At 45.6% G+C, this 14201-nt stretch overlaps 1 protein-coding gene across 1 annotated transcript in view; it reads right to left on the bottom strand.

Annotated features, from left to right (window-relative positions):
• Positions 1-14201, bottom strand: part of LOC130109178 (ELKS/Rab6-interacting/CAST family member 1-like) — a 209018-nt gene that overhangs the window by 136298 nt on the left and 58519 nt on the right. The window contains exons 5-8 of the mRNA XM_056275934.1: positions 12469-12725; positions 11993-12164; positions 2676-2750; positions 1330-1485 (exon numbers count right to left, since the gene is read on the bottom strand). Of these exons, the coding sequence (XP_056131909.1) occupies positions 1330-1485; positions 2676-2750; positions 11993-12164; positions 12469-12725 (660 nt within the window). The remainder of the gene's footprint in view (positions 1-1329; positions 1486-2675; positions 2751-11992; positions 12165-12468; positions 12726-14201) is intronic.

The following is a 14201-nucleotide window of genomic DNA, read 5'->3' as shown; positions in this document are numbered from 1 at the left end:
ATTTGATGTATTTAAATTGTGAAGCAGATTGTGAGTGTATTTTTATAGTTTTGGTTGTCATTGCATGTTTTGACCAGTAAGTGGCAGTGTTGCGGACTTTTATTGTAACTCCGTGCAAGTTATCCAAGTGCATCTTGGGTACTCTTTCTGCAAGTTATCCAAGTGCATCTTGGGTATTCTTTCTTTTTTCTTGTGTGAACCACCTGAAGATTGCGGTGTGACGGTGCTCTGACTCCGTAGTAAGTAGGTGTAAATCTCTAGTGAAATATACCTGTAACATTATTCCAAACAATATTGTATGTCGGTAATTTGACACGATGGTTTGATTTAGACGCTACTGGAGTTGATGTTCGGTGATTTTGGGCGCGAGCCGTCGACCACTTTTCGCCATTGCAGGCATGACAAGGTAATGTTGGCGTGCATAAAGCCACACCATGCCATTGTATTTGGGTAGTAAGGGAAATGTAAAGGTTTTATATTCATTTTAATTCTGTTTAAAGGTAACTGACAGAGTGAGAAGTTGCGCAATCTTCAGGAAGTTCCACATGTCTTTGTTAAACCCTGTTTAACATACATAGTCCACTGCCGTATTTTGCACTGTATTTTGTATTTATTATTTTCCTTTTAAAATCTTTTCTGTTAAACTTGCCACATCTGTGAACATTTATGAGCTGTTTGCTCGAAAGACACAGGAATTTATGCACTCAGTAAAACGATCTGCATTTGAAGGTTCAAACAATAAAATTAAAGCTACAAGAACCCCGGAAGTAATTGTGTCCTGTGTGGTATCTAATTCCACAGGCTACACCAATGAGGAATAAGTTGCATGATAACAGCTGACTCATATATATATATATTTATGTGTGTGTGTGTGTGTGTGTGTGTGTGTGTGTGTGTGTGTGTGTTTCTGTAGTATCTTTGTGTAAACACCAGGAACACCCCACAAGACCTGCCGTTTTGGAGATGCTCTGACCCAGTTGTCTAACCATCACAATTTAGCCCTTGTCAAAATCGATCAGATCCTTACACTTGTCCATTTTTCCTGCTTCAGACAAATCAACTTCAAGAACTGACTGTTCACTTGCTGCTTAATATATCCCACCCCCTGACAGGTAGCATTGTAACGAGATAATCGATGTTATTCACTTCACCTGTCAGTGGTTTTAATGTTTTGGCTGATCGGTGTGTGAATATATATATATATATATATATATATATATATATATATATATATATATATATATATATATATATATATGCCTGTGAGTGTGCGTGTTACCGCACTATCTTTGCGTACATGTTAGTGTGAGCGTGTATGCATGCTCTAACCTTGTTTTTCATGAACTTGGAGTGGGATCGGTAGACCTCCATCTGTTTGATTTCCTCCTCTCGCTCCTCGCTGCTCAGAGCTCCGTTAGATTTCAGCATGTTCACCTCCTCCTCCAGCTCCCTCAGACCGCGCTCCAAGGAGCTAATCTTAGAGTCCTAGGAGATAAAGAGATAGAGACATCAATACGGTAAAACTCGAAAAACCTCAGGTATGGATTCATTATCAGGACAAACCACAGTATATCACATCCAGTCAGCAATAACTTCATCTTGCACCGCCAGGTCCCCCATACCACATGTGATGTATTACTGCTGTAGCCAAGACATGTCTCTACTGCCAGGCGACCAGGACATATCTGTACATTTACTGTAGTAGGGCCGACTGATACTGACAAATTCAAATATCACATTGATGTTGTCTGTATACTTGGATATTGATAATCCCCCCCCCTTTTTTTTTTTCTCCCCAATTGTACATGACCAATCACCCCACGCTCCAAGCCATCCCGATCGCTGCTCCACCCCCTCTGCTGATCCGGGGAGGGCTGCAGACTACCACATGCCTCCTCCGATACATGTGGAGTCGCTAGACGCTTCTTTTCACCTGACAGTGAGGAGTTTCGCCAGGGGGACGTAATGTGTGGGAGCATCACGCTATTCCCCCCAGTTCCCCCTCCCCACCAAACAGGCATCCCGACTGACTAGAGGAGGTGCTAGTGCAGCGACCAGGACACATACCCACATCTGGCTTTCCACCCGCAGACACGGCAAATTGTGTGTGCAGGGACGCCCAACCAAGCCGGAGGTAACACAGGGATTCAAACCGTTGTTGGTAGCCAACAGAACAGACCGCCACGCTACCCGGACGCCCCTAGATATATATAATTTTTTTAGGGATTGTTTTGGTATTTTCACAAGATATTTACACCCAAGAAAACATTGAGAAATGACCGTTAGCAATGTGAATATGACGACAAAGCACGTAGAGGCCTTTATTGTCCATCTCACTCAGCTAAAACAGTCTAATAAGTTCAAAAAATCATTATGATATTATAGCCTTTAAGACCAGGGGACAGCAACATTTATCATGATATTATGATAATGAAAGTACCCGACCATATCTAGTCTCACATCATGACATCACTATTATAATCAATATATTGTCCAGCTCTAAGTTATTCCATAAAATAACTCATACAGTATGTTTTAGCTGTATTTACCGCATTAGATATAAGTGCATATAGTAAGTGTATTTACTATACAGTGTATTACATTCATACACCTACACACAGATTTACACAAAATCAAAAAGACAATTAAATTTAAAAAAAAAGGTCATGTTTTACCTTCATTTCGATGACAGTCTGAAGGGCCTTGGTCTTGGCCGACTCGGGAGCCGCTTCATATCTCCTGTGGAGCTCCTGAGACACACACACACCACGGAGGTTAGCGGATGGTGGGGACAGAGGGACGGAGGGATGGCGTGAGGGAGGAGAGGGGTGCCGGCAGGGTGGCAAGGGGACGGGGATGGACGGAGAGGGATGGATACATGGAGAGGGTCGCGGGCAACCGGTGGCAAAGGAGGGAGAGATGTGCATGGAGGGATGGAGGGATGGATGGGCCAAGGGAGAGACGGAGAAAGGGGGATGCAGAAGAGGAGGGGGAGAGGGATGAATTGAGGGAGACGAGGGAATGAAAGGAGGGTGGATGATGGGAGAGTGGCAATGGGAGGGGGAGGAAGGGACAGGGAAGGAGGGAGAGGGACGAATGGAGGGATGGCGAGACGGAGGGACGGGGAAAGGAGGGGAGGACTGGAATTGAGGCGACACGTGGAAAGGAGGCGGGATGGGGATGGAGGGAGAAACTGGGAAGGAGGGAGAAGAAGGAAGCAGGTATTTCCCTCTTGCTGGGGCGTTAGCTTTTAGCATCCTGGGGTCGATCCGGCCGTCCCACATTCTTCAAACTCTATGGAGCACTGCTCACTGAGGTAATGCTAATTTTGTCCGAGCCTAAAATTCTACTCAACGATGAAATCTGATGTGATAGCCCGAAATGACTGCAATTAAATTAATGAGCTCCTTGCCTCAGATACTTGTGATTAATCCAACTAATCAGCTTGAAATACTTGAAAGACTAAATTTAGCTTGAATTGTTGTCAAAATCCAAACAAGACGGCTTTACATGCTTGCAAATTAACTAAAACATTAGCTTCAAATGCTAATTAAGAAATCCAATGTTGTATTTTCAAATGCTGCTGACAGTCCAACTTCTTGAAAAAAATTTTCAAAAAAAAAAAACAAACAAAAAAAACAAACTCCAGTTCTACATGAAACCACCAAGGTACCAATTTCAGTCTCCTACATAGGACGGATGCTATCATTATCTACAAGCCTACAGGACTGTCAAAGTCTTTTTCTGCTAGAATTTAGCAGATGTAGAAAACAGTAAATTCCACTTTGCTAAATTATGTAAGACTCAGAGAGATCCTGACTGTCTAGTGTTGCCACAAATCCAACTCTGTCATCAAATGAAGAGAGAGAATAGGCAGCGGAGGGAGAGGGGGGGTGCAGGACTAAATGCAAAGGGGAGAGAGAGAGAGCAAGACATAGAGAGAGAGAGCGAGAGAGACAGAGAGAGAGAGCGAGAGAGACACAGAGTGAGGGGGAGGGGGAGGGAATGAAAGCAGAAGAGATGATGCTCTGGTACTCGTATGCATCACTGCTTTTCTTTGAAGGACACACTCTTGGCCAGCAGGCTAACAAAGATAGCCATGCATTAGCCAGAGAGTACACAAACACACACAGGCCTACTTACACGTAAAAGGAATGGTAGGTGCCACTGCTAAAGGCACTGGAGTGACTGGAATGAATGCTCTGCACCCCCATGAGCATGCATGTTCCAACACACACACACACACACACACACACACACACACACACTCAAATACAGTAAGGAAAGCATTCTCATTGTTTATCAGACATACTCTCTGTGACAAACTTAGCTATGTCATGGAAGTCGACCCCCCCCCCAAAAAAACAAAAACAAACACATACATACAGACAGACAAACACAATCTCCAGAGGCTGCACTAATTATGAAACATTAAATTTTGTTCTCTCTCTCTCGACAGACAAACAAACAAACTCTCCAGTGGCTGTACTAATTATGAAACATTTAATTTCTCTCTCTCTCTCTCTCTCTCTCTCTCCCTCTCGCTCTCTCTCTGGGGAGGGCTGAGCCATTTGCTGCCTTAGCTGGAAAATGCATCAATTGACACAGCATGCTGTGTTGCTGTAGTTATAATTGTTTTGTGTGTGTGTGTGTGTGTGTGTGTGTGTGTGTGTGTTTGTCTGCACATGTGTCCCTGGGCGTAGACACAGCTCACAGCTGTGACCCACAATGCATTGCAGTTTGTCTTCTCTGTGATCAGGTGTGCACTGAACTGATGTATGATGTGACCCAGTCAAGCCAGTGGTTGAGTCAGGGGTAAAACTCCTCAAAAAGGCCAGTAGATGGTGATGAAGTAGTCTCAAAACTTTTCAGAGACTGTCTGCCTGCTTAGATACGGGTTACTATATACCAGGCCCGTAGCCAGAAACATATTTGGGGGGGGGGGTGTCGGGCAACACTGCCGAAAGCTACCGGTAAATAAAATTCCCACACTGTATACTATAGCCTAATACCCAACCGTATGGTAAATGTCAACGTATTAATGGCCCATAGATAATCATCAATGCATTAATAAATAAAAGTGGGTCTTACCTTATAAAAGCAGGTCCAATCGTCTTTTTTGTCTGCAAAAGATGTCCAGTACCTCTTCCGGCGTCACCACAATGTCTCTGTGCTCCGAGAGCAATGTCAGTCCATTAAGCCGTCTTTCCGTCATTGTACTGCACATTTTGTCCTTGATCCTTCCCAGACGGGAAAAACTTCTCTTGACATGGGCACTGGTGACAGGAAGCGTGGTCAAAACGCGGAGAAGCTTGAAGATGCTTGGAAACAACTCACTGTTACAGGCATTTAATGCCTCAATGGCATTTTGTGGAACATAAGTTGCATCTTTCCATTTATCCCGCCAGGTGTCAATTTCTGACTTTACAACTTCCAGATGCGGTGACACTTCATCAGGATACAGGTTGGAGAGCGCTTGAGCTGAGCTGTCGTTCAGCATGCTGACCTTAGATGGCAGTAAGGAGCAAAGGTTGGAGATCACATTTCTGTGTTTGCTGAAGCGTTCCTTCATCTGTGATGAATAAAAGTCAAGCATGACTATGAAAAGCTTTTGCCGGTAGTGATTTTCACAGGCCTTCAATGGACCCTCATTGCAGTCCATGCCTCTTCGTGGTCGAAATTCAACCCCATACTTGGCTGCTTGGGAAGAGGTCTTTTGGAAAATCTGCCTGAACTCCATCTCAGAGTTAGCCCTCATCTCATCTACCTGCTTAATAACAGCATCAGCAGCTGAAACGCAACTCACCAAGTCACAATTTTCCTTCTGAAGGAAGGTGGACAGGTGGTAGGTTTTTGCAAGCATCTTCTCACTCACATTCATGGACAGCATGAATTCTGCATTATCAATTGAATTAAAGAACTGAGTGGCTTTGACAGATGTGTCTCCTGTGAAGGTTTCACTGATTTTCTGCAGGCTGGAACGCACAGGGTCTAAAAGCTCGTTGAATGTAAATATTGCGTCGTGGCGTTCGACCCATCTCGTTTCACACAACTTCGTCAGTTGCGTTTTCTTGCAGTCGGGTAAAAGACACTCCGTCTCGTGTCGCAGACTGCATGCAGACCGCAAAGCCCAATCATGGAAAAAAGTGCAGATTTCCGAGACAATTCCAAAGCAATTTCGCACCATTTGTACAGTGCAGCACTTGTTTAGGACCAAATTCAAACTGTGGCTGGCACAGTGCACATAAACTGCTCGCTTGTGCTTCTCTTTGATTTTAGCTTGGGCACCATTTAAACGGCCACTCATGGCAGATGCGCCGTCGTATCCCTGGCCATGTAAAAACTGTAAATCAACGCCTGCATTTGTCAACTGACTTTCGATTGAATTGGCGATTGCCTCCTCGGTTAACTTCTCAATATCAACAAAAGACAAAACATCCTCTCTGATGCTATATTGGCTGTCATGCTGGTTCACGTATCTGACACAGACAGAAAGCTGCTCCCACCCAGAAACATCTTTCATTTCATCTGCCAACACAGCGAAACACTGCGCGGAGTTTACTTTCTGCACCAGTTTGTTTGTTATCACATCTCCAATTATGCTGATTATTTCATTTTGTACATCAGGACTGCAGCAGCTAGCGTTTGCTGCACATTTACTCAAGTGTTGTAACAGTACTGTGTCGCCAGATGTAGCCCTAAACCTGAGTAAAGCCCTGAAATTTCCGTCATTGTGAGTTGGCTCATTCAATGTCACTGGTCCTGAATCAATATCACCTCTCAGGGCGAGTTCTTGGAGCTTTTGAGTTTTTCTCTGTTTTCTTGGACTCGCTTTTTTCTCTCAGTGAAATTGCATCCATTTTATTGTTGAGAACCATTTGGAAATTGTCCGCTTTCAAACATGCATCCTTGTGATATGCCTTTTGTGCATGGTCTTTGAACGTCTCTAAAGCATGTTTCCAGTCTGAGAAGTGGACATTAATTAGCTTGCCAGCTTTTCTGTGCCCTCCCTTGCCCACATGCTCGACTGCAATTACAACACAGTGCTTACAAAAACAACCGTCGGACCTTGTTGAGTATACTAGCTAGCTAGCTAAACTGGTCAATCCCATGACGTTGGAAACGTAGTTTACCTCCTAGTTTTGTAGGGAATGTTTGTCCAATATTGGCCGTCCAGTCCAGTGAGTATATTTCTCTTCTCTGCTCGTCTGATATTTTCCCACCAATATAATCTACAAAGTCGTGTGAAAACGTTTCCGAGGTAGAGGACGGCGGGTCTGCTAACTCTGGCTCCGTTTCCGAGGAGGAGGGCAGTGGGTCTGCTAACACTTGCTCCGGAAAATCGGTAACGTTAGTGACCAGATCATCTGTAATGTTCTTTTTTTTTCTTTTTTGAGTCGGGACACGTTGAAACAAAAAAATCACTGATTTTACGAACATTAACTTTACTGCTCTTGCCTGATTCACAGGTAGCTTTCGGCAGCTCCATTGCTTTTGAAAAGCAAACTATAGATCGACCATTTAGCTAGCATAACCAGTGGCAGGTTGCTTAGCTGACTCGTCAGACCCCAGAGCCAATCAAAAGCGTGTGATTTTATTTGTTCTACGAAACAGACCAATAAGATACATCATGTTTGGAAACAAATTAACTGACAGGTTTAACGCCTGTCAGACACGATAGATGCAGTGTATGAGTAGGCTAGAGGGGCGGTGACAAATAATCAAAACGATAACTAAATAATTATTGGTGCCATTTCAGACGGGCCGTGGGGTTTCGGGGGGGGGGGGGTTCAGACACGAAAACCACCTACCTGGCTACGTGCCTGCTATATACCTCTACAGCATCAAGATCAATTTGAGTTCTTTGGAGCACATCCAGATACATTAATCCCCCCCCCTTTTCTCCCAATTGTACCCGGCCAATTACCCCGATCAGAGGAGGTGCTGGTGCAGCAACATGGACACATACCCACATCTGGCTTCCCTGCTGCAGTCAGCCAATTATGTCTATAGGGATGCCTGACCAAGCCGGAGTAACACGGGGATTCGAACCAGAGATCCCCGTGTCGGTAGGCAACAGAATTGATCGCTACGCTACCCAGACACCCAGCTATTATTTGTTTAAATAGCTTGCTATACGCTTTGCTTGACTGGGGTGGGCTAGTTTTCCCCGGTACGCTGTGCTGGCACTTCCATAATTTCACTCTTGAAAGTACAAGTACTTTTTGCTTGGCACTTCTCATAAGTTCAAAAGGGGTACGAATAGTGTTTATGCCCCCACCAGTGTCTCTCACTGACTCACTCTCGCCCTCAAAAGTCACTGTTCTGTTTTACAGCGATTAATTCCAATGATCCCTTGCTAAATGTCAAACCAAACGATGTCATTACCCAGACCACACCATGTTACACCGCTCCAGAGTTTCACTCATGCTGCTGCCCTATGGTTTGTTTTTACAGATCCCCCTGGAGAAATCTTATTATCACATTACATTTAAAGCTAGAGTGCGTGACTTTTACATATAAATTAATGTCCATTACATTCAACTACACAGCCAAAACAGTTCACATGATGCTGATTAAGCCTATAATCACCAGGTAAATCTGTTGCTGTAGTGTTGAGGAGCCGAAACACAAGAATTTTACTCTCTTGTACTTGTATAATGAGACGTAACAGATAAAGGATCTTGGATCTTGTCTGGAATATGCTAGCATCATCTGGCATCAGATTCAGGTAACCAAGAAGGAGAGAACAGACCTTCATGTGGTTTTCCTGGACCTTGCGGACACCTTTGGTTCAATCCCTCACATCCTCCACTGAACTACTTTCAACTTCTTCAAGGTCTCGGTGGCCCTCATCAAGGCCTACTTCCGGGGTTAGCAGCTAGGTGTGACAACAGCAGACTACACCACAGCATGGCCACATCTGGAAGTGGGAATCATGGCAGGCTGTACCATCTCTCCGCCAGCCTTCACCATGGCCATGGAGGTGATCATTAGAGCATCTGGATGGGTGGTTGGAGAACAGCGCATAAGACCTGGCCTGAGGCTGCTACCTGTCAGAGAATACATTGACAAACTCCAAACACTCACCATGACCAAGGCATGTACTGTACAGGTGTTGAGAAAGCTTCAAGAGAACATTGAGTTGGCTTGGATGCAGATCAAGCATAGCAAGTTCAGAAGCATCTCCATCGTCAAGGGGAAGCTGTCAGACCAACGCGTTTACATTGGCAATGAGACAGTTACAATAGTCTCTGAGAAGCCTGTGAAGAGCCTAGGTCGGTGGTACAACACATTCCTCAAATACAAAGAGCAAGTAGATCAGCTCAGGAAGGATACTGTCAGTGGCTTGGACAGCATCAACAGAACTATACTCCCTGGCAATTTGAAGCTCTGGTGTATGGAATTTGGGCTCCTTCCACAGTGTATGTGGCCAATAACCCTATATGAAGCTCCAATCTCAAAGGTGGTTAAGCTGGAGAGACTGATCAGCTCATATACAAAGAAGTAGCTGGGTCTCCCCAGGTCCCTCAGTAGCATAGGGCTCTACAGCAAATGAGTCCTAAGAGCTATCCATTTCCAGCCTCTCAGAGGAGTACAAGTGCGCTAAAGCAAGACTGGAGATGATGCTGACAGAGTCGAGTCATCCCTGTGTACCCCAAGCCGCCCTCATTCTGGCTACTGGGAGGAAATGGACCACAGCAGAAGCAATGAAAAGGCAAAGGGACATCATGGGCCGGGTGCAGCAAGGGAGGAGTGGCCTTGGGCTTGGGGCCAGCACACCAGCCTGGAACAAGGCTACGCTGTCTCAGAGATGCAGGCTAGTGGTGCAGGGGATACGTCAGCAGGAGGAGGCAGCAAGGTGTGCAAAGGCCATCGCTCAGGCAAGGCAAGGGCAATGGATGAGATGGAAGGGTGTGGAGAAGAGAAAAATCTCCTGAAAAGGGCCTGGGAAATGGAGACGTTCACAGTGAGCTTCACCATCAAGCCTGCTTATGATGTCCTGCTATCTCTCAAGAATCTCAGCCAGTAATGCAAAGACGACCCCTTGGGTCCGCGGTGGTGTAGCGGTCTAAGCATCGGCTTTGTGTTGATGCAGTTGCCCACTGGGGACTGGGGTTTGCGCCCCGGTCTCATCAGATCCAACTATGGCCGGATTCAATGAAGCAGCAATAATTGGCAATGCTGTCTTCAGGATGGGGTCGGAGTCGGCTTGTGTTCCGTCACATTAATGTGTCTCTGTGTGTGTCAGAAAAAGCAGTGGTTCGGCCTGGATTCGCCTTGTCACAGAAGTGCCAAGGCGTCTCCTTCGAGACTGCCGGCCAGAGAGATGCAGTTGGCAAATGCATACAGTATGAGGGTGGGTGTTTGAATTAAAATAGGGAGCAATTGGCCACTAAATTGGGAGAAAAAGGGAAAAATCAGAAATAAAATTTAGAAAAAGAAAAAGATGACCCCACATGCTCCCTCTGTCTGACTTCAGCAACACTAAAACACATCCTTGTGGGCTGCAAGACCAGCCTCACTCAAGGCCAATAAAACTGGCAGCCCAACGAGGTGCTAGTGTCTTGCAACAGTGCTGTAAAGTCGGCAGGCGAGCATCAACACCCTTCCTCCCCCTAAATCCCGTTGGCTAGCAACAGCATTTGTCCAGGAAGGTGAGGGTCAAGCCAGACTCACCACATTAAGACCAGACACCGGGTGACTAGGCGGGGCATGCAATTGGAAGATGGGGCCAGCCGTAGGCCAGAGGCTCTGCTTCCCAGCTGAGATCACATCAACCTACCCAGACCTTGTGCTATGGTCAGCCTCACTCCAGCTCATTTACATCATCGAGCTTACAGTGCCCTGGAAGGATGCAGCAGAGGGTTTATATCCACATCAACATCAAGGCTACTGTGAGAGATGGGATTGTGAGGGAAGGCCCACTGGCAAGTAGTCAAAAACCTCTCCTGAGCTGCGGAAATGGGTAGCCTGTGGCTCAAGATGAGAAGGAATAGAATAGGGTCCATCAGAGCCCTCAAGTGAATTAGATGACATCCTGGAAGTGAGCCCTGGATGCTAGGATTCATTGCTGAACCGTTTGGAGATGTCATGGGCCTATCAACGAAACCATCACTCACTTGACCATCCCGCAGAATATAGGCAGCATGTCTCACGTGTGCAATTAATGGATATTAACATCTAGTCCTACACAACAGATCAGAAATACACGTCAATATCAGCAATATCTCTTAGTATCTCTTACTCACTGTGATTTAGGGCTACAAAAATAAGTGTGACATGATAAAAGTAGGAGAAATTGGAGTTGGGCCTTGAGCATTATTCATATACTATCCAGTAACAACTTTCTACCACTAGAGGAAGCTGTAATGTAACACATGGAAGCACAGCTGCTACACTTAAGATATATGAGTGTCTTTTTCACATGTGTGCGTGTGTGCGTGCGTGCGTGAAATTGAGAGGGGGAGAGAGCTAGAGAGAGAGATAGCGAGAGGATGAGTGATTACATGAGAGAGATGGAGTGAGAAGGAAAGAGTATTGTGTGTAAATGTTTTCGTATTTCAGTTGAAAGAACTGAATTGTGAGACAAAATGGAATGTGGCCAAAGGACCAAATACACACACACACACACACACACACACACACACACACACACACACACACACACACACACACACACACACACACACACACACACACGCGCACACACACACACACACACACACACACACATATATATATATATATATGACATGATTTACATACACTCACATCTGACTCCAATCAAAACACTCATGCACACAGGAAGGCGCGCATTCTCTCACGGCCTCAATTACTGAACCTCAAAACACTCATCCTCTCTCATATGTACGCTCACAAACACTCTCACACCCACTTTCTCATACATCCCCCCCACACACACAAACACACACACATGGTCTTTCTCAAACACTGTCACTCACACTCCCTCTCTCTCACATAGACACACCTCTCGAAGTTGCAGCGTTTCCTTGTCTTTCTGCTCCAACAGGCCCTCTAGATGGTGGATGGTCATCTCAGCGTCGGCCAGTCGCCTCGTCCGTTCATGGTCCTCTTCAGTTGCCCGTGACGACAGCCCTTTACTCTGCAACATCTCGAGTAACTTCTTAATCGACTCGTCCCTAATTTAAAAGAAATGAATCAAGCAGAAATCATGACCCATTCATTTTCTCCAACAGGTCCAGTCTCTTCACTCTGAACTACTACATGATGGTAAAGAGGGAAAACATAGTGTATAAATGGGATCCAACCATCTATACTTTCTCATCCATCCATCTAATCATCATTTTTGCATCTTTACATAGCCATTAACATGTGCACCAATTCCCCTCTCCTTTATGGTTTCTCAATCTATAAAATCCATCTGTTCATTTCTCTTTTTATTTGTACCTGTATCCATCCACAAGTCCCTCCCGTCATCTTTACCTGGCCGTCAGTGTGTGTTTCTGCGTGTCTATTCTCAGCTCCATTTCTTCCACAGTCTTCCTCAGGAGGAAGAGCTCTTTTGCCTGGCGTTCGTATTCGCCGTGGAGACGCAGGAAGTTCTCCTCCGTCATGTCCTGTGGGGCGAGGGGCTGGGTACTTAGATGAACGGTGTCCGAGTAGTCCGTCTGGAGGAGCTGGTTGAGGTCTCGCTGAATTCGAAGCTCATCCTGTAATGCCTGGATGGTGCACTGGAGATGCTGGAGGGAAAGAAGAGAGATTCAAGTCTAATTTCGTTGAATTCCTTCAACTTTAACTTTGTAAAAGCACATATAACAGAACAACAGGATGCACAACTTGGGTAATGCAATGAAGCTGAGAAATGATTAATATAGCGTAGTGTAGCGTTGCACATCGTAGTAGAATTACACACATTACAGCATGTTATAATGCAGCTCATAACAAAGATGGCATAAAAAAGCATAACAAGACATAGGGCGGTATAGGACAGTATAAGATAAAATATGATGGTACACGGCGTTCGGGTAGAATGGCATCCTATTCCGTTGCCTGCCAACACGGGGATCGCTGGTTCGAATCCCCGTGTTGCCTCTGGCTTGGTCGGGCGTCCCTAGAGACACAATTGGCCATGTCTGCGGGTGGGAATCCGAATGTGGCTATGTGTCCTGGTCGCTGCACTAGCACCTCCACTGGTTGGTTGGGGTGCCAGTTCAGGGGGGAAGGAGGAACTGGGGGAAACAGTGTGATCCTCCCATGCATTACATCCCCCTGGTGGAACTCCTCACTGTCAGCTGAAAAGAAGTGGCTGGTGACTCCATGTATCTGAGGAGGCATGTGGTAGTCTACAGCCCTCCCCGGATCGGCAGAGGGGGTGCAGCAGCGACCGGGATGACTCAGAGAATGGGGTGACAAAAAAGACCCCAAAAAAAAACACATGATGGCACAGCATTGTCTAGTATGGTATGCTATACTATTTCTATCATGGACTCTTACTAGTTCTTCTAGGCTCCCAGAATAAAATCAACCAATCAAAGTTTTTTTTAGCCTAACTACAACAGACCAGTTGTATAACTTAAGATGCAAAATGACGTAAAACAACAAAAAGCAAATATCACTCTTCCATTTTAGTTTTGCTTCATTATCTTCCAATAATCTCTGAAATCTTATTTATTCACGTGAAGACTGTGTGTGTGTGTGTGTGTGTGTGTGTGTGTGGGGGGGGGGGGGGGTTATCAGCCTCATCATGGCTGAAAAGGATCTGACACGACTGCCCCTGAGTCACACAATAGGAGGGTTTATATGATGTTTGTGCATGTGTGCGTGTCCTAGTGATGCCACAACGAGGGCCTGAGGGGCTCTAAAATGCATCACGCACACAAGAGACAGGTCATCAATACAAGAGTCATGAGGAATACTGTTGCTGTGCAGCTCCATGGAAAAAAGCAATAAGAAAGGGAACACACACACACACACACACACACACACACACACACACACACACACACACACACACACACACACACACACACACCAAAACTGTCTTGATGCAACTGTCTTGCATGACAGCTCTGTGTCATAGTGCTGAGGGCATGACAGACAAGGCTGTGTGTGTGTGTGTGTGTGTGTGTGTGTGTGTGCACGCGTGTGTTGTTTGTCACGGTGACAGGAAGCCGTTGGGAACAGCAGAAATAGGAGTGGAGAGAGAGTGCGAGATT

This window comes from Lampris incognitus, chromosome 3 (assembly GCF_029633865.1).
Source record: "Lampris incognitus isolate fLamInc1 chromosome 3, fLamInc1.hap2, whole genome shotgun sequence".
In the NCBI taxonomy this organism is placed as follows: domain Eukaryota; kingdom Metazoa; phylum Chordata; class Actinopteri; order Lampriformes; family Lampridae; genus Lampris; species Lampris incognitus.
This window is presented reverse-complemented; position numbering and strand designations above follow the sequence as displayed.